Source organism: Bufo bufo, chromosome 6, assembly GCF_905171765.1.
Source record: "Bufo bufo chromosome 6, aBufBuf1.1, whole genome shotgun sequence".
Classification (NCBI taxonomy): Eukaryota; Metazoa; Chordata; class Amphibia; order Anura; family Bufonidae; genus Bufo; species Bufo bufo.
Window position 1 is genome coordinate 53667142 of NC_053394.1, and position 21212 is coordinate 53688353.

General features: G+C 40.7%; 1 protein-coding gene across 3 annotated transcripts in view; it reads right to left on the bottom strand.

Moving 5' to 3' along the window:
• LOC121004843 (alpha-2-macroglobulin-like protein 1) overlaps positions 1 to 21212 on the bottom strand; it is a 263914-nt gene that overhangs the window by 91767 nt on the left and 150935 nt on the right. For all 3 annotated transcript variants that reach the window (XM_040437234.1, XM_040437235.1, XM_040437233.1), the window contains exons 13-14: positions 7105 to 7171; positions 1953 to 2098 (exon numbers count right to left, since the gene is read on the bottom strand). In XM_040437234.1, coding sequence (XP_040293168.1) covers positions 1953 to 2098; positions 7105 to 7171 — 213 coding nt within the window. The remainder of the gene's footprint in view (positions 1 to 1952; positions 2099 to 7104; positions 7172 to 21212) is intronic.

Sequence of the window (21212 nt, forward strand, 5' to 3'; positions counted from 1 at the left end):
GGTGATCAATGACAGGGGGGTGATCAGGGAGTCTATATGGGGTGATCAGGGGTGATCAGGGGCTAATAAGGGGTTAATAAGTGACGGGGGGGGGGTGTAGTGTAGTGTAGTGGTGCTTGGTGGGACTTTACTGAGCTACCTGTGTCCTCTGGTGGTCGATCCAAACAAATGGGACCACCAGAGGACCAGGTAGCAGGTATATTAGACGCTGTTATCAAAACAGCGTCTAATATACCTGTTAGGGGTTAAAAAAAACACATCTCCAGCCTGCCAGCGAACGATCGCCGCTGGCAGGCTGGAGATCAACTCTCTTACCTTCCGTTCCTGTGAGCGCGCGCGCCTGTGTGCGCGCGGTCACAGGAAATCTCGGCCATCGCGAGATGACGCATATATGCGTGACTGTGCGCAGGGCTGCCACCTCCGGAACGCGATCCTGCGTTAGGCGGTCCGGAGGTGGTTAATAAGATGATCAAGTCAGTTAGTGTAGCAGGAGATATTAAATGAATGAAGATGATCTAGGTACTGATAGAAAAAACCTAGAATCATTCACGTGTCTCGTGCTTCAGGCTATGGCCAGACTGGGATAAACCAAAACTTTTATTTAGGTATATAGTCCTCAGTCTATTATAGTAGGACTATGTCTATTTGTTTGTACCAGGCCAAAAATTATGCCTATAATACATATCAGATGTAGGATACAGATAAATCTGACATCTATGGCATAACAGTATTAGCTGTTTAATCAGCTCAATAACAGCTACCGATCCACATCAAGGATATAACATCACTCATCAATATACAATGTTAAGTGGTATCAGATAGTTTTCGCCGGTAATACTTGCATGCCCGTTTATGGCTAGATAGGTAGGCCGGTGGTGGTGTCCAAAAGTCTGGATGCCAATAACGGTGGTAGCATCGTGGTGACACAAATAAGATAGCGTCCGGCAGACAGGCAGCAAGTTATTGCCGGCGTTCTTGCCTTTTAAACTGTTATTTCCGGGTATCGGGTCACATGGGGATCCCACGTGATCTCAGTGCCGGATGATGTCCGACGTCATACACTGGCACGTAATCCTCTGTGGGAAGCGAAGCAGGTAGCGTCTGACATCAGGCGCACCCACGTGACCACTGTGCCGGTCATGTGATTTATCAAACCGAGCCGGTCATATGACTATTAGGTCAGGCCGATTACGTAGTGTAACATAACAGCCATTAAGGGGGAGCAGAACAAAGACATAGAAAAGGCTGACTATAAGGCGGAAATATAGATGTCCTACTATATATTGTTTTCAGCCACATATAGAAAAAAGATTAAGTAACGGTAACCAGTTAAAGATTGTTAGATAAATATTTATTTAGGTATATCAGGCTGATAACTTAATCTCTATGTATCCAATTTATAAATTACTTGAATTATTAAGGGGTGATTGGCAAAAATATATTTGGGGCCCATAATAGAGAGATTGGCCCCCCGATTGAATGTTTATTATGATACACAAAGGATATAATGATCCTAAAAGATAGATAGGACGTCTTAAATGAAGCACGCAAAATCAATAGATTCATTTAAACCAGCTGGTGTGACAGTATTTAACCTAAAAATCCAACCTAATTCTTTTTGTTTTAATAATTTGTCTAAGTCCCCACCTCTTTTGGACATTTTTATTACCTCAATCATCGAGAAATGTATGGTTTTGACAGATCCTGCATGTCTATTCCATACATGTCTTGAAATGGGTTTATCCCGTTTATTGCGAATATCCCCGATGTGTTCAAGGATTCGTTTTATAAAAATCCTCTTGGTTTTACCTATGTATTTAAGTCCACAGTCACATTGAGCCATATATATAACCCCAGAGGTATTACAATTAGCAAAGTTACGGGCATAAAATGTCCGGTCTCCCGTACTGTTGGAAAAGTGGAGTCAGTAATATATTACTTAAGGAACTTACTTTATTCTTGAAACATTTTTGTACAGTGAATTTTGCATTATCTGCTAACATTTCTCCATTAGGCAGCATGATGTAAACAAGGGCATGAATAAACATAGAAGTGCTTGCACTCAAAGGAAGGTTCAAGGTAACTTTTCCATGGATATCTGTGATAAAAGAAAAAATAATTGACTGAAAGCCACTTTTAGCCTCATAGATCTAGTGCATGGATCCACAATACATCACCCATAACATACTAAGGGTCCATTTTAGAGATGAGTGAATTGATTCTAGGGATATAATTAGGTATATTTAGGCTTTTATCAGGGAAAGCATAGAGAGTTAGGAACTGAGTGCTCTGAGTTGTGTTGCATGCAGCTGCTGGCAAGTTCTATATTACAAAACCCTGCAACAATCTCAGGTTTTGACATTTATAACTAATTTCTGTTGTGATGCATTCTTGTGGTCAATATTCTGGAGAAAACAGTTGATATATTTGGCACAAATCAAAATTCCATTCATTTTGGTGCATTTCATGCCATAATTCTGGTGCAACGTGCTTAGTAAATGTCCCCCATTGTATTACTTCAAGATACCATGCAGTTTAAGAGAACACATATTACTGAATTAAGGGGGATTGGTCAGTAAGGCACACGGAGTAACAAAAGACTTTAGAAGTCAGGGCCAGGCATGATCACATTTACACTGCCTGGTCATGTCAATCAAAGAGGGCATGGCAGTTGCAGAGAGAGCTGAGCCTCTAGGAGGAAGGGCAACACTCCATTGCTTTTAGAGGCTCATTTGCATATATTTAAAAAAAAAAATTGTCTCAGTAGAAATGATGAACATATCAACATGGGACCAACATAGGTGCCTTCAGCTGCAAAGCGCACATATAACAGATCAACCAGTTTTGTGGGTACAAATCTTCTGACAAATGCCCTTTAATATAGCAGTTTCATTCAATACATTATATTACCATTGTAAATTGTCAATATCAGTGTGTAATGTGTTTGTATAAAGGGCGGGACATTTAACTGCACTTCTATCTGTAAATGATCTGGGTAAACACTTGCAAATTTGTTACAGTTCAATAATCTATGTATCAAACCTGTGATTTTACATTTTCTATATATAGGACTCATGGAGCCATGGGTCAAAGAATTCCTCCTGTTCCTACTCTTCTTGCTACAGGGAAGCCTTTCACTTACATCATCTCTGTCTTCACTATCCCCTCCTGGTGGGGAACCTTCTTTTTTATTGAGAAGAGGCAACAAAATTGCGCACGCTATGGAACATACTCAAGATAGTTTCCCTGTTGATGACTTGTGTAAGAACAGTCAGTGTTTTGATTGTCATAAGGAGGTTCAGGGGGAAGTAGGGGACCTAGGAAAGCATTCTGCCATTGCACCTCTTGATTTGAGACATTCTAACTTGCTGGAATGCCACCTTACATATTCTAGAGCAGGGATCAGCAACCTTTGGCACTCCAGCTGTTATGAAATGCTCTATTCAGTTCTATGTGAATTCGTAGAAGAGCAGAGCAAGTATGCATGCTGGGAGTTGTAGTTTCACAACAGCTGGAGTGCCGGAGGTTGCCTACCCCTGTTCTAGAGCGTTTGAACAAGTGGTGTACAGCAGTGAGAGATTTTATTATGCACCATACCACCTTAGCAGGGAACATGTTTTGAGGTCAGGCAGTGGCAGTTCATTAGAGACATCTGTTGCCTGCTGAAGCCCTTTGAAGAGGCCACCAGATTTGTCAGTAGGAACAACTGCGCCATGAACAATGTCATCACCCCGATTTTTATCAGCTCACACTGACTCAACAAGGTACAGCAAAAGAAGAACAGCTTACATATTTTGCTGGCTGCCCTGTAGCTGTTGGGAGCCCTTATGGAGAAAGTCCAATGGAGGAGGAAGTAGAGGATGAAGAGGAGTATCTGCCACTGGAGAAGGAGGAGGAGTCAATGGTGGAGGAGTAGGAGTCTAATAAATACTATGGTGATGATGACACTGACCATGATGACTAATCATTGCAGTGGAGGGTGGAACCAGAAAGAACTGTCTCCTCTGGCATTCTGGCAAACATGACAAGCTCTATGCTTGCTTGCTTACATAATGACAGGCTTATAATTAGCATCAAGCAATCTTATGATTCCACTTTGTTTGCAGCTTGACTAAACTTTTGGTGATCACACACCTGTCACCCGTGTGTCTGATCGGGAGGCCTCTCCCCGCCCCTTACTCAGAGAAGTTTGCACAAGTGTACAAAACATCACATATTTCCAGACCCATCCAGAACAAGCCACTGTTTCATCTGACAATCAACACGTGTGTCCATAAATACGGGCAGAATAATTATAATATATTGATTTGGTAAAGACCGGCGCTCTCTATTTTGAAGCACTCAGAGGTATACACGGCGGTATAATAGGAGCTTTAATGTACAAAGAGCAATAAATCAGATTAAAACAAATAAATATATGTATAAAAACCCAAATAGATTACAGTTTTATAAAAGGCATCTCAAGATCATACACTACGTCTAATTCATAAAACACTTAAAGCTTCTAGAATCAGATAAAAAGTACATATCAAGAAACCACTGCAGTGGCTAGTAGGGATACTGCTTCAAATCTAGTCCTTCAAAATTAATCTCATAATAGTCCGGAGATATTTTTAAGCATATGTTGCAACAATGTAAAGAATCAATTTACATCCAGTTCAGTGTACGCCAGGATTAAATAGCACTCCATGAGGAGACTATCCGGAATTTTGAACCCTTGCTCTGGATGTACACTGATTCTTTACATTGTTGCAACATATGTTTGAAAATATCTCCTGACTATTATGAGATTAATTTTGAAGGACTGGTTTTCAAGCAGTATCCCTACTAGCCATTCCAGTGGTTTCTTGATATGTACTGTAGAAAAACGCAAGGGTCCGTCGTTGACAGAAGGTATGTGTCACCGAGGTTCCTGGCCTCGGTGAAGTAAGAGCTGGTATTTTCAAGTGTCAGCGGCAGTTAGTGCTGGTTGACACATTACTATTTTAGAATGGCTGTAAGCTGATCCGGGCCGGCTCTTACTGGGAGTAAACAAAGTGCTAGGTGGGTGGCTTCTCCACACGCTCCAGGCCGACTCTTTATTGGCCTATATCAAACCCAGCCAGCAGTCTCAGCTGTGTGTGGATTACTCCTCTCTGACAGTGGAGCGCTGTCAGTCGCTGTGTGTTTTGGGATCTGAAAACTTGTGACGTGCAAAAGGTCTGGGAGCCGCATGCTGAGAAACAGGCCAATAAAGCCTGCTGTGGACCACAGGTGGAGAAACTGCAAACCAGGTGAAGGTTTTTGTTCTGTGGACTTTTCATGGTGTGAACAAACACCTAGACTGCAAAATGTCACTTTTTGTTTTTCCTTGTGTGTGAATTAAACACTGAACTGTTTAAGTTAAAGACTTTGTGGTTGCCTCTATAATGCCTCCGCTAGCCTGTCTACCAGAGCAAATCCCTACAGTACTTTTTATCTGATTCTAAAAGCTTTAAGTGTTTTATGAATTAGACGTAGTGTATGAACTTGAGATGCCTTTTATAAAACTGTAATCTATTTGGGTTTTTATACATATATTTATTTGTTTTAATCTGGTTCATTGCTCTTTGTACATTAAAGCTCCTATTATACCGCCGTGTATACCTCTGAGTGCTTCCAAATAGAGAGTCTTTACCAAATCAATATATATTCTTTTTTCTCTCTGACTAGGTGAATCACATAGACCTGTGCACCTCATACATGAGAGTGGACAGGTGAGCCACCCGATCTGTAGAATAATTATAATAATTATAAATAATTTTTGGACAATAATGCAGAACAGGCCACTGTTTCTTAGGACATTAACATGTGTATGTGCATTAACAGGGTCATGGATCTGCCCCCACTAAGGCATAAGTTTTGAATGCTTGTTCCTAAAAAGCCACAGTATTTTAAACATCATTTGTCCCCATAGCTGTGTCAGTGCCAGTTTATTTGCTGTTACTGTCATTGTGTTAAAGAACTTAAAAAGGAAGGGATGGAGGGGGAGAAGAGAAAGAGTAAAATGAAAAAAAGAGAGCAAGAGAACAAGAGAGAAAAAATCGTATAAGACCGCAGAGTGTCATATACCAATTTTCAGGCCAATCAAAGCATTTTATATTCATGTAGTATTGTCCACAAATCAAATCTTATTGAAAAGTTAGCTGAATCAGACACAAAGCGAAAAAATAGAAATTTCCTTATCTCTGGTCCATTTGTATGACTGTTTATTCATATGTTCTATAAAAGAAATCATAGCATGCTTCTTTGGATGCTATTCATGGAACATACAGAGGCACACTAAGTGATTTAATGTGGTGCTGGCAAAGGGTTAAAGCACGAGGACGAAGATGACCTTATGGGTGTGCTACCCCAGGAGCCTCGTCATTTGTGTACCTTCATACCACATTAGTCCATACCACACTAGTCCAACTTATAATGCTACATCAATTTTTTTGTATATTGTCATACCAAAAAATTCAACAATTTTTAATTGCAGAGCTCTGTAAACCATGAGTTAGCAACCTACAGCACCCCAGCTGTTTCGAAACTAGCATTCCCAGCACGTTCTATTAACTTCAACTTGTGTGCATGCTGGGAGCTGTAGATTCACAACTGCTACGGTGACACAGGTTGCTGCCCTGTGTTGTAGACTTTAATTTTTTAATAGGGTTCTCCGAGCTAAAGATATTGATGACCTATCCTCAGGATAGGTCATCAAGATCAGATCAGATCAGTAGGGGTCAGACTCCCAACACCGCCACCACCACCACCACCACCACCACCAATCAGGTGTTTTAAGCTGTGGAGCTTTAAACTACAGTGTATGGAGTGGAAGCAGAAGGCTCAGGACACTGGGTAGTGCTGATGTACTGAAGCTCAGCTCCCATTCACTTAAGTTAGATTTGAGCGAGTGTATGGGACTCGCTGCTTCCAGCCGGCCCACTGTAAAGTTTCTGGGATGGTGGCTGCCCGAAACAGCTGATTGGTGGGGGTGTTAGATGTCGGACCTCCACTAATATGATATTGACCTAATAGGCCATTAATATCCGTAGCCCAGAGAACTCCCCTAAAATCAACACATCTGAGATCATCTTGCCTTACCTTCATTAGTGTTTTCAATGTTAATGTCCACTGACCCTGAGTCTTTAATAGAAACTTTGGAAACCAACTGTAAAAAACAATGCAACAATTAAATAGGAAATTAGAAATAAATAGGATGATGGGGGAAATATAATGCTTTAAAGTGAAATCCTGCTAATCTCCACTTGTCAGTTATTGGCAGAGATACTTAACTTCCGCTAGTAATGTTAAATCTTTTCTTGTAGTTTTGTCATTCATTTCCCAGGTTATATTTTAGTAACTGGCAAACTGGGTAATTGTCCAGTGCCTCCTACCTTGAGAAACCTAGGAGTAACCTAAAATCACTGAGAATCATTTAGTAAAATATGGTGGATAATTCAATTATTTATTTGTGAACTATATGGTAGTCTTACGTGCTACCATCTTTAACCCCTTCAGGACTCCCTTCAGCCATTTTTCACCTTAAAGGGAATCTGTAACCGGGATTTTGTGTAAAGAGCTGAGGACATAGGTTGCTAGATGGCCGCTAGCACATCCGCAATATCCAGTCCCCATAGCTCTGTGTGCTTTTTTGTGTAAAAAAAAATGATTTGATACATATCCTGTCCCTGAGATGAGTCCAGCATGAAGGAGCCCAGCTCCGCCCCGTATCCTCAAAATCTCGTTCTTGCTCCCCGACGTCAGAAAGCCAGAGCGCCGTAATCTCGCGATGCGCGAGCTAGAGCATGCGCAGTGTCGTCATAGTGTTCCTTCCCTGTGCTGGCATCGGCCTCAGGGAACGAACTGCGCAAGCGCGCGCAGCGCGAGATTACGTCGCTCTAGCTTTCTGACGTCGGGAGCAAGGACGAGATTCTGAGGATGCGGGGCAGTGCTGGGCTCCTTCACGCTGGACTCATCTCAGGTTAATTTGCATATGTATCAAATCAGTTTTTTTACACAATAAAAGCACACGGAGCTATGGGGACTGGATATTGCGGATGTGCTAGCGGCCATCTAGCAACCCATGTCCTCAGCTCTATACACAAAATCCCGGTTACAGGTTCCCTTTAAGGACCAGGCCATTTTTTGCAAATCTGACATGTGTCACTTTATGTGGTGATAACTTTAAAATGCTTTTACTTATTCAAGCCATTCTGAGATTGTTTTCTAGTCACATACTGTACTTCATGACAGTGATAAATTTGAGTCAAAATATTTCTTTTTTTTTTTAAATACCAAATTTCCCAAAAATGTTGAAAAATGTGGAAAAATTCACAATTTTCAAAATTTCAATTTCTGTGTTTTTAAAACAGATAATGATATCTCCTAAAATAGTTATTACTTTACATTTACCATATGTCTACTTCATGTTTGGATCATTTTGTAAATGACATTTTACTTTTTTTGGGATGTTAGAATGCTTAGAAGTTTAGAAGCAAATTTTGAAATTTTTCAGAAAATTTCCAAAACCTATTTTTTAAGGACCAGTTCAGGGCTGAAGTCACTTTGTAAGGCTTACATAATAGAAACTACCCATAAATGGCCCCATTTTAGAAACTAAACCCCTCAAGGTATTCCAAACTGATTTTACACATTTTCTTTACCCTTTAGGTGTTCCACAAGAATTAAAGGAAAAGGTAGATGAAATTTCAGAATTTTACTTTATTGGCAGATTTTCCATTTTAATCCATTTTTTCCGCTAACAAAGCAAGGGTTAACAGCCAAACAAAACTAAATATTTATTGCTCTGGTTCTTTAGTTTACAAAAACTGCATATGTGGTCGTAAACTGCTGTACGGGCATACGGCAGGGCGCAAAAGGAAAGGAATGTCATATGGTTTTTGGAGGGCAGATTTCACTGGGATAATTTTAAGTTGCCATGTCTCATTTGAAGACCCCCCTGATGCACCCCTAGAGTAGAAACTCCAAAGAAATGACCCCATTTTGGAAACTACTAGTGATGAGCGGCAGGGGCAATATTCGAATTCGCGATATTTCACAAATATTTTATAGAGTATTCGTCATATATTCGTGAATTCTCAAATTCGAGATTACAATCTTGATTGCGAAAATCGGCAATGTATTATTTGCGTAATGCGTGCGAAATACTGGCGTGGGGTAGGCAACTTTTCTATTGGTTTCTAGGGATCTTGCTAAGCTGTGACAAAGCCTTCTCATTGGCCCACATGCTAGAAGAAGTGAGGGATGATCACCTGATATGTACTGTGATAAAAAAAATAATGAATATTCGTCATTACGACTAAATATTCGCAAATTCTCGAAGTGCCGATATTCGTGAAAAAAATTCACTTTTCAAATATTCGGGCTCAACCCTAGATACTACGGAATAAGGTGGCAGTTTTGTTGGTACTATTTTAGGGAACATATGATTTTTGGTTGCTCTATATTATACTTTTTGTGAGGCAAGGTAAATAAAAATAGCTGTTTTGGCACCGTTTTTATTTTTTGTTATTTACAATGATCATGTGGTATTTTTATAGAGCAGGTTGTTACGGACGCGACAATACCAAATGTGACTAATTTTTTGGGTTGTTTGTTTCAGTTTTACATAAGAAAGCATTTTTAAAAAATATATATTTTTTTGTGTTTCCATATTCTGAAAGCCTATTTTTTTTTTTTTTTTTGGCAACTGTCTTATGTAGGGGCAAATTTTTTTCGGTATGGGATGACGGTTTGATTGGTTCTATTTTAGGGTGTATATGACTTTTTGATCGCTTGGTATTACACATTTTTTGGATGCAAGGTGCTGGGCCATGTAATAATTTTATACAGTAGGTTCTTACAGATGTGGCGATTCCTAATATGTATGCTTTTTTAAATTTATTTAAAGGGGTACTGCAGTTTTTTTAAACTGATGATCTATGCTCTGGATAGATCATCAGCATCTGATCGGCGGGGGTCCGACACCCGGGATCCCTGCCGATCAGCGGTTTGAGAAGGCAGCGGCGCTGGCAGTAGTGCCGCGGCCTTCTCGCTGTTTACCGCAGGCCCAGTGACGTCACAACTAATTATCACTGGCCTGGGCGCGGCTAAGCTCCATTCAAGTGAAAAGAGCTTAGCCCTGCCCAGGCCATTGATACTAGTCGTGACGTCACTGGGCCTGCGGTAAACAGCGAGAAGGCCGCGGAGCTACTGCCTTCTCAAACAGCTGATCGGCAGGGGTCCCGGGTGTCAGACCCCCGACGATCAGATGCTGATGATTTATTCAGAGGATAGATCATCATTTAAAAAAACTGCAGAACCCCTTTAAGTTTTACACAATAACAGCATTTTTGAAACAAAAAAATCATGTTTTAGTGTCTCCATATTCTGAGAGCCATAGTTTTCATATTTTTAGGACAATTGTCCTAGCTAGGATCTCATTTTTTGTGGGATGAGATTACAGTTTGATTGGTATAATTTTGGGGTGCGTATGACTTTTTGATCGCTTGGAAATACACTTTTTGTGATGTAAGGTGACAAAAAAATTGCTTTTTTGACACCATTTTTTTTTTTTACAGTGGGGTTAGGTCATGTGATATTAGGTCATGTGATATTTTTATAGAGCAGGTCGTTACGGACGTGGCAATACCTAATATGTAAACTTTTTAAAATTTATTTAAGTTTTACACAATAATATAATTTTTGAAACAAAAAAAAGCATGTTTTAGTTTCTCCATAGTCTGAGAGCAATAGTTTTTTTATTTTTGGGGCAATTGTCTTAGTTAGGATATAATTTTTGTCGGGATTAGATGCCGGTTTGATTGGCATTATTTTGGGGTGCATATGACTTTTATCACTTGCTATTACACTTTTTGTGATGAAATATGACAAAAAATAGCTTTTTTGACACAGTTTTTATTTTTTATTTTATGGTGTTCATCTGAGGGGTTAGGTCATGTGCTATTTTTATAGAGCAGGTTGTTACAGACGTGGTGATACCTAATATGTCTACTTTTTTTTTTTTTTTTACATTTAACAAAATAAAAGTTTATTATGTTTTAGTGTCTCCATAGTCTTTTTTAATTTTTTAGGCGATTGTCTTAGGTAGGGCTAATTTTTTGTGGGATGTGGTGATGGTTAGATTGGTACTATTTTGGGGGCTTACACCTTTTTGATCGCTTGGTGTTGCACTTTTAGTGTTTTTTTTAGCACAGTTTTTATTTTATTTGTTTGACGGTGTTCATCTGAGGGGTTAGGTCATGTGATAATTTTATAGAGCCGGTCGATACGGACGCGGCGACACCTAATATGTCTTCTTTTCTTTTTTTCCAAATTTTTTTTCCTTTATTTTGGTAAAAGGACGCTTTTTTTTACTTGAAACGTTAAATTTTTTGTAAAACTTTCTTTTTTTAACTTATTTTTTTCACTTTATTTATTTGTCCCACTCTTGGACTTCAACTTTTGGGCATCTGATCCCCTTTACAATGCATTACAATACTTCTGTATTGTAATGCATTGGCTGTGAGTGTACTAAACACTGTAATACACTTAGGCCCCTTGCAGACGAGCGTGTGTGCATTGGCTGTAAGTGTATTAAACACTGTAATACACTTAGTCCCCTTGCAAACGAGCGTGTGCGGATTATGTCCGAATGTGTTGCGGCTGCGTTCAGTGAAAACCACCTAATATACCAGAGTCCACAGACAATCTGCTACTAAACGAGATAGGTGAGGCGGCAAATCATAACGAGGTCGTTATTATGGGGGACTTCAACTACCTAGATATAGACTGAGAAACTCAAACCTGTACATCTCATAAAGGAAACAGGTTCCTGGCAATAACCAAAGACAATTACCTTTCCCAACTGGTTTAGTAGTGGACTCGACTAGAGGGATGGTCATACTAGACTTAGTATTAACTAATAGACCTGACAGAACAACAGACGTGCAGGTCGGGGAACACCTGGGAAATAGCGACCATAAAGTAATAACCTTCCAATTGTCATTCAAAAGAGCGTTTCTTAAGGGAGTAACAAAAATACCAAACTTTAAAAAAGCTAAATTTAGCCAACTAAGCAATTTGCCTAACTAACTAACTAAAAATACAGCCACAAAATGGGATATTTTTAAAAGCATCATAAAATCGAATTGTGAAAGCTACATACCTCATGGGAATAAAAGTTTAAAGAACAAGAAGAAACCAATGTGGAAAACTAGAACTGTAAAGAAGGCAATAAATGACAAAAAGAAAGCATTTAGATCACTAAAAACAGGAGGGTAGTGAGGAAGCACTGAAAAACTATAAGGAAAAAAAATAGAATATGTAAAAAACAAATAAAAGCGGCCAAACTAGAGACCGAGAGATTCATTGCCAAAGAGAGTAAAACTAACCCTAAAATGTTCTTCAATTATATACGGTAAATGGTAAAAAGTATAAGTATACAGAGTGATGAGGGGGGAGTTGCACAGAGCGATGAGGAGAAAGCAAAGCTATTAAATATTTTTTTCTCCACTGTATTCACTGAAGAAAATAAATTGTCAGATGAAATGCAGAATGTAAAAGTAAATTCCCTATTAAAAGTGCCCTCTCTGACCCAGGAAGAAGTACAGTGCCATCTTAAAAAAATTAAAATAGACAAATCGCTAGGACCGGATGGCACAAGCCCCCCCTTCCCCACACCCCGGGTTCCTAAGAGAATTAAGTATTGTCATTACCAGACCCTTATTTCTGATATTTAAGAACTCCATACTGGCAGGGAGTGTTCCACATGATTGGCGCATAGCAAATGTTGTGCAAATATGCAAAAAGGGTCCAAAAACAGAACCCGGAATCTTGGAGCACCTCAATGAAATAAGCAAATAGCGCCATATCAGCATGGCTTCATGAGGAATCGGTCATGTCAAACTAATTTAATCAGTTTCTATGAGGTAAGTTCTAGACTTGACAGCGGTGAATCAATGGATGTCGAATATCTGGACTACTCCAAAGCATTTGACACTGTACCGCATAAAAGGTTAGTATGTAAAATGGGAATGCTCGGACTGGGAGAAAATGTCTGTATGTGGGTAAGTACCTGGCTCAGTAATAGAAAACAGAGGGTGGTTATTAACGGTACACACTCAGATTGGGTCACTGTCACTAGTGGAGTACCTTAGGGGTCAGTACTGGGCCCTATCCTCTTCAATATATTTATTAATGATCTTGTAGAAGGCTTGCACAGTAAAATATCAATTTTTGCAGATAATACTAAACTGTGTAAAGTAATTAACACTGAAGAGGACAGTATACTGCTACAAATGGATCTGAATAGATTGGAGGCTTGGGCAGAGAAATGGCAGATGAGGTTTGACAAATGACACTGACAAATGTAAGGTTATGCACATGGGTAGAAATAATACAAATCACCCGTACATACTAAATGGTAAAACACTGGGTAACACTGACATGGAAAAGGACCTAGGAATTTTAGTGAACAGCAAACTAAGGGTACTTTCACACTTGCGTTGTTTGATTCCGGCAGGCAGTTCCGTTGCCTGAACTGACTGCCTGATCAGGCAAACTGTATGCAAACGTATGTCATTTTTTCTTACTGATCAGGCATTTTTCAGACTAATCAGGATCCAGAAAAATGCATTGCAATACCGGATCCGTTTTTCCGGTGTCATCAGGCAAAACGGATCAGGCATTTATTTTTTTCTCATTTTTAGAGGTCTGCACATGCGCAGATCGGAAGGACGGATCCGGCATTCCGGTATTTTGAATGCCGGATCCGGCACTAATACATTCCTATGGAAAAAAATGCCGGATCCGGCATTCAGGCAAGTCTTCAGTTTTTTTCGCCGGAGATAAAACCGTAGCATGTTATGGTTTTCTCTTTTGCCTGATCAGTCAAAACAACTGAACTGAAGACATCCTGATGCATCCTGAACGAATTACTCTCCATTCAAAATGCATGGGGATATGCCTGATCAGTTCTTTTCCGGTATAGAGCCCCTGTGACGGATCTCTATGCCGGAAAAGAAAAACGCTAATGTGAAAGTAGCCTAAGAAGAACATAGTTCTACCACTTTACAAAATCGCTAGTCAGACCACACACGGAGTACTGTGTACAGTTCTGAGCTCCTGTGAACAAGGCAGAGATAGCAGAGCTGGAGACGGTTCAAAGGAGGTCAACTAAAGTAATTACGGGAATGAGGGAATGACAGTACCCTGAAAGATTATCAAAATTAGGGTTATTCACTTTAGAAAAAAGACGACTGAGGGGAGATTTAATTACTATGTATAAATATATCAGGGGTCAGTACAGAGATCTCTACCATCATTTATTTATCCCCAGGACTGTGACTGTGACAAGGGGACATCCTCTGCGCTTCGAGGAAAGAAGGTTTGTACACAAACATAGAAGAGGATTCTTTACGGTAAGAGCAGTGAGACTATGGAACTCTCTGCCTGAGGAGGTGGTAATGGTAAGTTCACTAAAAGAGTTGAAGTTGGGCCTGGATGTATTTCTGGAGTGTAATAATATTACAGGCTATAGCTAGTAGAGAGGGGTCGTTGATCCAGGGAGTTATCTGATTGCCTGAATGGAGTCGGGAAGGAATTTCTTCCCCCCTTCTACCTCACAGTTTTTTGTGATCAACTATGTTACTATGTTAAAACTATGTTACTATGCATCAAACATTGCACCTGCGCGGAATTCGGCGCATACAGCAGAGGTCTGACTATCAGTGGCTGCTGGACCCCTGCCGCTGATCGGGCAGGCGCAGCTCCTGCACCCACCCGATCAGCCCGCCGTACATGTACGGCGCTGGTCCTTAAGTCACGTCCACCAGCGCCCTACATGTACGGCGCAGGTCCTTAAGGGGTTAATATAGTGCCTATTAGTACACAAGGCATACCAACCTCACATTCTAGGATAGGTTTTTACCTCACCCCATTAATACATTTTATTGCTATATTACTAGAAAAAAGTTGACAAATACAGATTTGATTTCACTTTATGAAAAAAAATTCTGACCATAAACATACAGTTGCAAGAAAAAGTATGTGAACCCTTTGGAATAATATGGATTTCTGCACAAATTGGTCATAAAATGTGATCTGATCTTCAACTAAGTCACAACAATAGACAATCACAGTCTGCTTAAACTAATAACACACAAAGAATTAAATGTTACCATGTTTTTATTGAACACACCATGTAAACATTCACAGTGCAGGTGGAAAAAGTATGTGAACCCCTAGACTAATGACATCTCCAAGAGCTAATTGAAGTGAGGTGTCAGCCAACTGGAGTCCAATTAATGAGATGGATTGGAGGTGTTGGGTACAGCTGCCCTGCCCTATAAAAACACACACACCAGTTCTGGGTTTGCTTTTCACAATAAGCATTGCCTGATGTGAATGATGCCTCACACAAAAGAGCTCTCAGAAGACCTACAATTAAGAATTGTTGACTTGCATAGCTGGAAAGGGTTATAAAAGTATCTCCAAAAGCCTTGCTGTTCATCAGTCCACAGTAAGACAAATTGTCTATAAATGGAGAAAGTTCAGCACTGCTGCTACTCTCCCTAGGAGTGGCCGTCCTGTAAAGATGACTGCAAGAGCACAGTGCAGACTACTCAATGAGGTGAAGAAGAATCCTAGAGTGTCAGCTAAATCCCTGTTAGTGAATCTACGATACGTAAAACACTAAACAAGAATTGATTTCATGGGAGGATACCACAGAGGAAGCCACTGCTGTCAAAAAAAAACATTGCTGCACGTTTACAGTTTGCTCAAGAGCACCTGGATGTTCCACAGCAGTACTGGCAAAATATTCTGTGGACAGATTAAACCAAAGTTGAGTTGTTTGGAAGAAACACACAACACTATGTGTGGAGAAAAAGAGGCACAGCACACCAACATCAAAACCTCATCCCAACTGTGAAGTATGGTGTTGGGGGCATCATGGTTTTGGGCTGCTTTGCTGCTTCAGGGCCTGGACAGATTGCTATTATCGAAGTAAAAATGAATTCCCTAGTTTATCAAGACATTTTGCAGGAGAACTTAAGGCCATCTGTCCACCAGCTGAAGCTCAACAGAAGATGGTGTTGCAACAGGACAACGACCGAAAGCATAGAAGTAAATCAACAACAGAATAGCTTAAACAGAAGAAAATATGCCTTCTGGAGTGGCCCAGTCCTGACCTCAACCCGATTGAGATGCTGTGGCATGACCTCAAGAAAACGATTCACACCAGACATCCCAAGAATATTGCTGAACTGAAACTGTTCTGTATAGAGGAATGGTCAAGAATTACTCCTGAACGTTGTGCACGTCTGATCTGCAACTACAGGAAACGTTTGGTTGAAGTTATTGCTGCCAAAGGAGGTTCAACCAGTTATTAAATCCAAGGGTTCACATACTTTTTCCACCAGCACTGTGAATGTTTACATGGTGTGTTCAATAAAAACATGGTAACATTTAATTCTTTGTGTGTTATTAGTTTAAGCAGACTGTGATTGTCTATTGTTGTGACTTAGATGAAGATCAGATCACATTTTATGGCCAATTTGTGCAGAAATCCATATCATTCCAAAGGGTTCACATACTTTTTCTTGCAACTGTATGTAGTATATCTATGGGACATGTCAAATATATTTGGTAATGGGTAACCCTCCCCTGGGATCTTTAGTTAATATGAAAACAAGGGTCCCAGTTTCATCAATATTATGTAGGGATCAGGGAGAACACCAGTACATATGTGTGGCTTTTTTGATTAAAGGGATTCTCCGGGAATAAAGAAAATAAAAATGCTTATATATCACTTTATTATATATATAATATATTTAAAATACCTTTCACTAGTTATAATGGCTTGTTTAGTCTTTTGGGCAATCATTAGGAGAAATAAAATGGCTGCTGTCCTATTAGTACACACAAATCCTATCCTATTCACACAGGTGGACAAGTTACTTCAGGACACTGAACTAAAAAGTTGCCTCATCCTCCTCTCTGCTCTGCTTGTCAGTGATTATGATCCTGAATACAACTGATAGGATCTTCAGCTGAATCTCTGTGGGAATGGAGTTCATAAGGAGACATGAAGTACAGAGAGGAGGATGGGGATGTGGGTAATGAGCATCAGCTCTTGTATGCAGTCTCCATTACCACAGTCTGTCCTGTCCTCGCTCTCTGCACATTGTCTCCTCAAGAACTCGATTCCTACAGACACTCATCATTAATCAGACATAGATAATATTAAACTGTTCATTATCATAATTCCTGACAAGCAGAGCAGAGAGGAGGAGGAGCTCACTGCTCTGAGGTAACTTGTCCTGTGTGATTAGGACAGGTTTTATGTGTACTAATAGGATGGCAGCCATTTTATTTCTACTAATAATTGCTCCCCAGACAAAACAAGCCTGTAACAGCGGCTGCTGTGCGCCGTTGTTCCCCTGCTTACCACCGCGGTCCCGGGTGTTGTGTTCAGCGGTGATCTGCGGCCAGTGCTTTCCATTCACCGCTGCAGTCCTGGGCTCTGTCTGTGTAGGTACTGTTGTTCTGGGATCTGCTCCACAGTTTCCTCTCAGCCCTGTCCACAGCATGCTTGCGGCTTGTTTCCTGCAGCACTTCCTTAAGGGCTGGCGCGCATCACTTCCTGGGCTTTATGGGTTAGGTCTTGTTACCTCGCTGACCAATCCTAGCCCTCCTGCGCATATGTAAGATGGAGAAACAGCTCATACTGTTTCTGCACACATTACTTTATTAGAATTGCCACAAGAGGCCACTGTCCCCACACAGCTAACATACTGCAAATAATTGAATATGCATTGAGAGGTGTGGTTACTAGCTGAAGAAGAACCAGGAAATGACTTGGCAGACATGTAATGCAGAGACAAGCGCTGGAAGGAAGCATCTAGTGGCATCCAGGCGTCAGTGAGACCTGGAGTGGCCAGAATCAAAGTTGGAAGTGACTGATGACTGTCAGCAATCCAGATGTCGTCCAGGAAAGAGAGGATCAGTTCCCAGAAGGCTGGAATAGCTGTAAAACGGAGCTACATACCCTGCAGGGCCTAGTTGTGGATGGACAGACTTGTTATTTGGTTTAAGTCACCATCGGATGAAGAACAGATGCGGGTAGGTAAGCCAGATCGTGCACGCACCGCAGTTTATTGTGGTTGCCTGGAAGAAAACTAGAGACTGTGATCTAGCCTGCAGTTAGTTAGTCAGTTAGGGTGAGGCGGGCTGCAAGGATTGTGCTGCAAGGATTGTGCTACAAAGATTCTGAAATTACTCAACACCAGGACCTACTAGTTATAAGTTTATAGTTCGCTCCTGGATCAACAAGGGACTTCACTGCAAACTTCAGTTAGTCCAGCGTCTTGACTGGGAGTATGTGTCACGGACATGTGTCACGGTGTCGTTTAGGAAGAAGGGAAGGGAAACTATTGTATACACCTGTAAGATTGTGAGCTCTTGTGCTACACCGCAGGCGCCTGTATCTTGCACCCCACACAATTGTTCCCGTTTCCTAGGGTAATAAGCTGTACGGCGGGGCAGTGATAGCTGTGCCCGCAATAGGTAAATTAACGCAAGTGGTGTCTGGGTTTTGGCGTCCAGGTTTTATTATATGTTTTATTATATGTTCACTACATTTGAGATTGTGTTTAATACTTTTGTTCACTAAAGTTTCTGTTTTCATAAAAGCTGGTGTTGGAGTTGCTTTCATCATCTGTGGCTTCGCTGTATCCTGGGGAGCCCTCTCCGCTTCACGGTCTTACACATATATAAGTGGCTCAGGCCCCTTCCCAGATGCCTCAGTGTCAAGATCCTTGTGTCCTGCTATGGTTCCTGATATCCGCTTGTGTTCCTGACTAGTACTCGTATTCCTGGACTCTGCTACCTGTTTCATCCCTGCCTGCTTGCCTTGACTCTCCTGTTGCCGATCCAGATTACCTGACCTGTACCTGTGCCGCCTGCCCTGACCTATTGCCTGTCTTACTTTACCTCTGTGTCATCTTTTGGTCTTGCACTGTTGCTCCTGGTCACGACAGCCTGCTGACAACGCTAGTACCTCTGGTACCTTTCTCAGGTACCTACTGGTCTGCCTGGACCAGCTGCCTTGTGTGACTATCCTCCTCAAGAGGTAGCGACCTGGTGTTCCCCTCGGGAAAGTCTATCCCCACCATCAGGGATACTGTGAAGATTGAGGGGTTCACCTAGACAACGCACTTAGAGGAGGTAGGACACGTAGCACAGTGGGTTCACTCCCGCTGGTTCGTGAAAAAGCCATTATAACTAATGAAAGGTATTTGGGAATATATTTATAATAAAATAATATTTTAGGCAATTTTATTTTCTTTATTCCCGGAGAACCCCTTTAAAGAGGACCTGTGACCTCTTCTGCCATATCTGTTTTAGTAACTACTTGCATCCAGTTGCGTACTAAGGGGGGGAAGGGCGGTCCAGCTCTCAGGGGGTGCCAGAAGCACTGAGCGCTTCCATCATATAGAACATATTCCTACTACTTTACAAATCATTAGTCAGACCACACATGGAGTACTGTGTACAGTTCTGGTCTCCAGTGAACAAGTTTTTTTTGTAAAACTTTCTTTTTTTCACTTTTTTTTTTCACTTTATTTATTTGTCCCACTCTTGGACTTCAACTTTTGGGCATCTGATCCCCTTTACAATGCATTACAATACTTCTGTATTGTAATGCATTGGCTGTGAATGTACTAAACACTGTAATACGCTTAGGCCCCTTGCAGACGAGCGTGTGTGCATTGGCTGTAAGTGTATTAAACACTGTAATACACTTAGTCCCCTTGCAAACGAGCGTGTGCGGATTATGTCCGAATGTGTTGCGGCTGCGTTCAGTGAAAACCACCTAATATACCAGAGTCCACAGACAATCTGCTACTAAACGAGATAGGTGAGGCGGCAAATCATAACGAGGTCGTTATTATGGGGGACTTCAACTACCTAGATATAGACTGAGAAACTCAAACCTGTACATCTCATAAAGGAAACAGGTTCCTGGCAATAACCAAAGACAATTACCTTTCCCAACTGGTTTAGTAGTGGACTCGACTAGAGGGATGGTCATACTAGACTTAGTATTAACTAATAGACCTGACAGAACAACAGATGTGCAGGTCGGGGAACACCTGGGAAATAGCGACCATAAAGTAATAACCTTCCAATTGTCATTCAAAAGAGCGTTTCTTAAGGGAGTAACAAAAATACCAAACTTTAAAAAAGCTAAATTTAGCCAACTAAGCAATTTGCCTAACTAACTAACTAAAAATACAGCCACAAAATGGGATATTTTTAAAAGCATCATAAAATCGAATTGTGAAAGCTACATACCTCATGGGAATAAAAGTTTAAAGAACAAGAAGAAACCAATGTGGAAAACTAGAACTGTAAAGAAGGCAATAAATGACAAAAAGAAAGCATTTAGATCACTAAAAACAGGAGGGTAGTGAGGAAGCACTGAAAAACTATAAGGAAAAAAAATAGAATATGTAAAAAACAAATAAAAGCGGCCAAACTAGAGACCGAGAGATTCATTGCCAAAGAGAGTAAAACTAACCCTAAAATGTTCTTCAATTATATACGGTAAATGGTAAAAAGTATAAGTATACAGAGTGATGAGGGGGGAGTTGCACAGAGCGATGAGGAGAAAGCAAAGCTATTAAATATTTTTTTCTCCACTGTATTCACTGAAGAAAATAAATTGTCAGATGAAATGCAGAATGTAAAAGTAAATTCCCTATTAAAAGTATCCTGTCTGACCCAGGAAGAAGTACAGTGCCATCTTAAAAAAATTAAAATAGACAAATCGCTAGGACCGGATGGCACAAGCCCCCCCTTCCCCACACCTCGGGTTCCTAAGAGAATTAAGTATTGTCATTACCAGACCCTTATTTCTGATATTTAAGAACTCCATACTGGCAGGGAGTGTTCCACATGATTGGCGCATAGCAAATGTTGTGCAAATATGCAAAAAGGGTCCAAAAACAGAACCCGGAATCTTGGAGCACCTCAATGAAATAAGCAAATAGCGCCATATCAGCATGGCTTCATGAGGAATCGGTCATGTCAAACTAATTTAATCAGTTTCTATGAGGTAAGTTCTAGACTTGACAGCGGTGAATCAATGGATGTCGAATATCTGGACTACTCCAAAGCATTTGACACTGTACCGCATAAAAGGT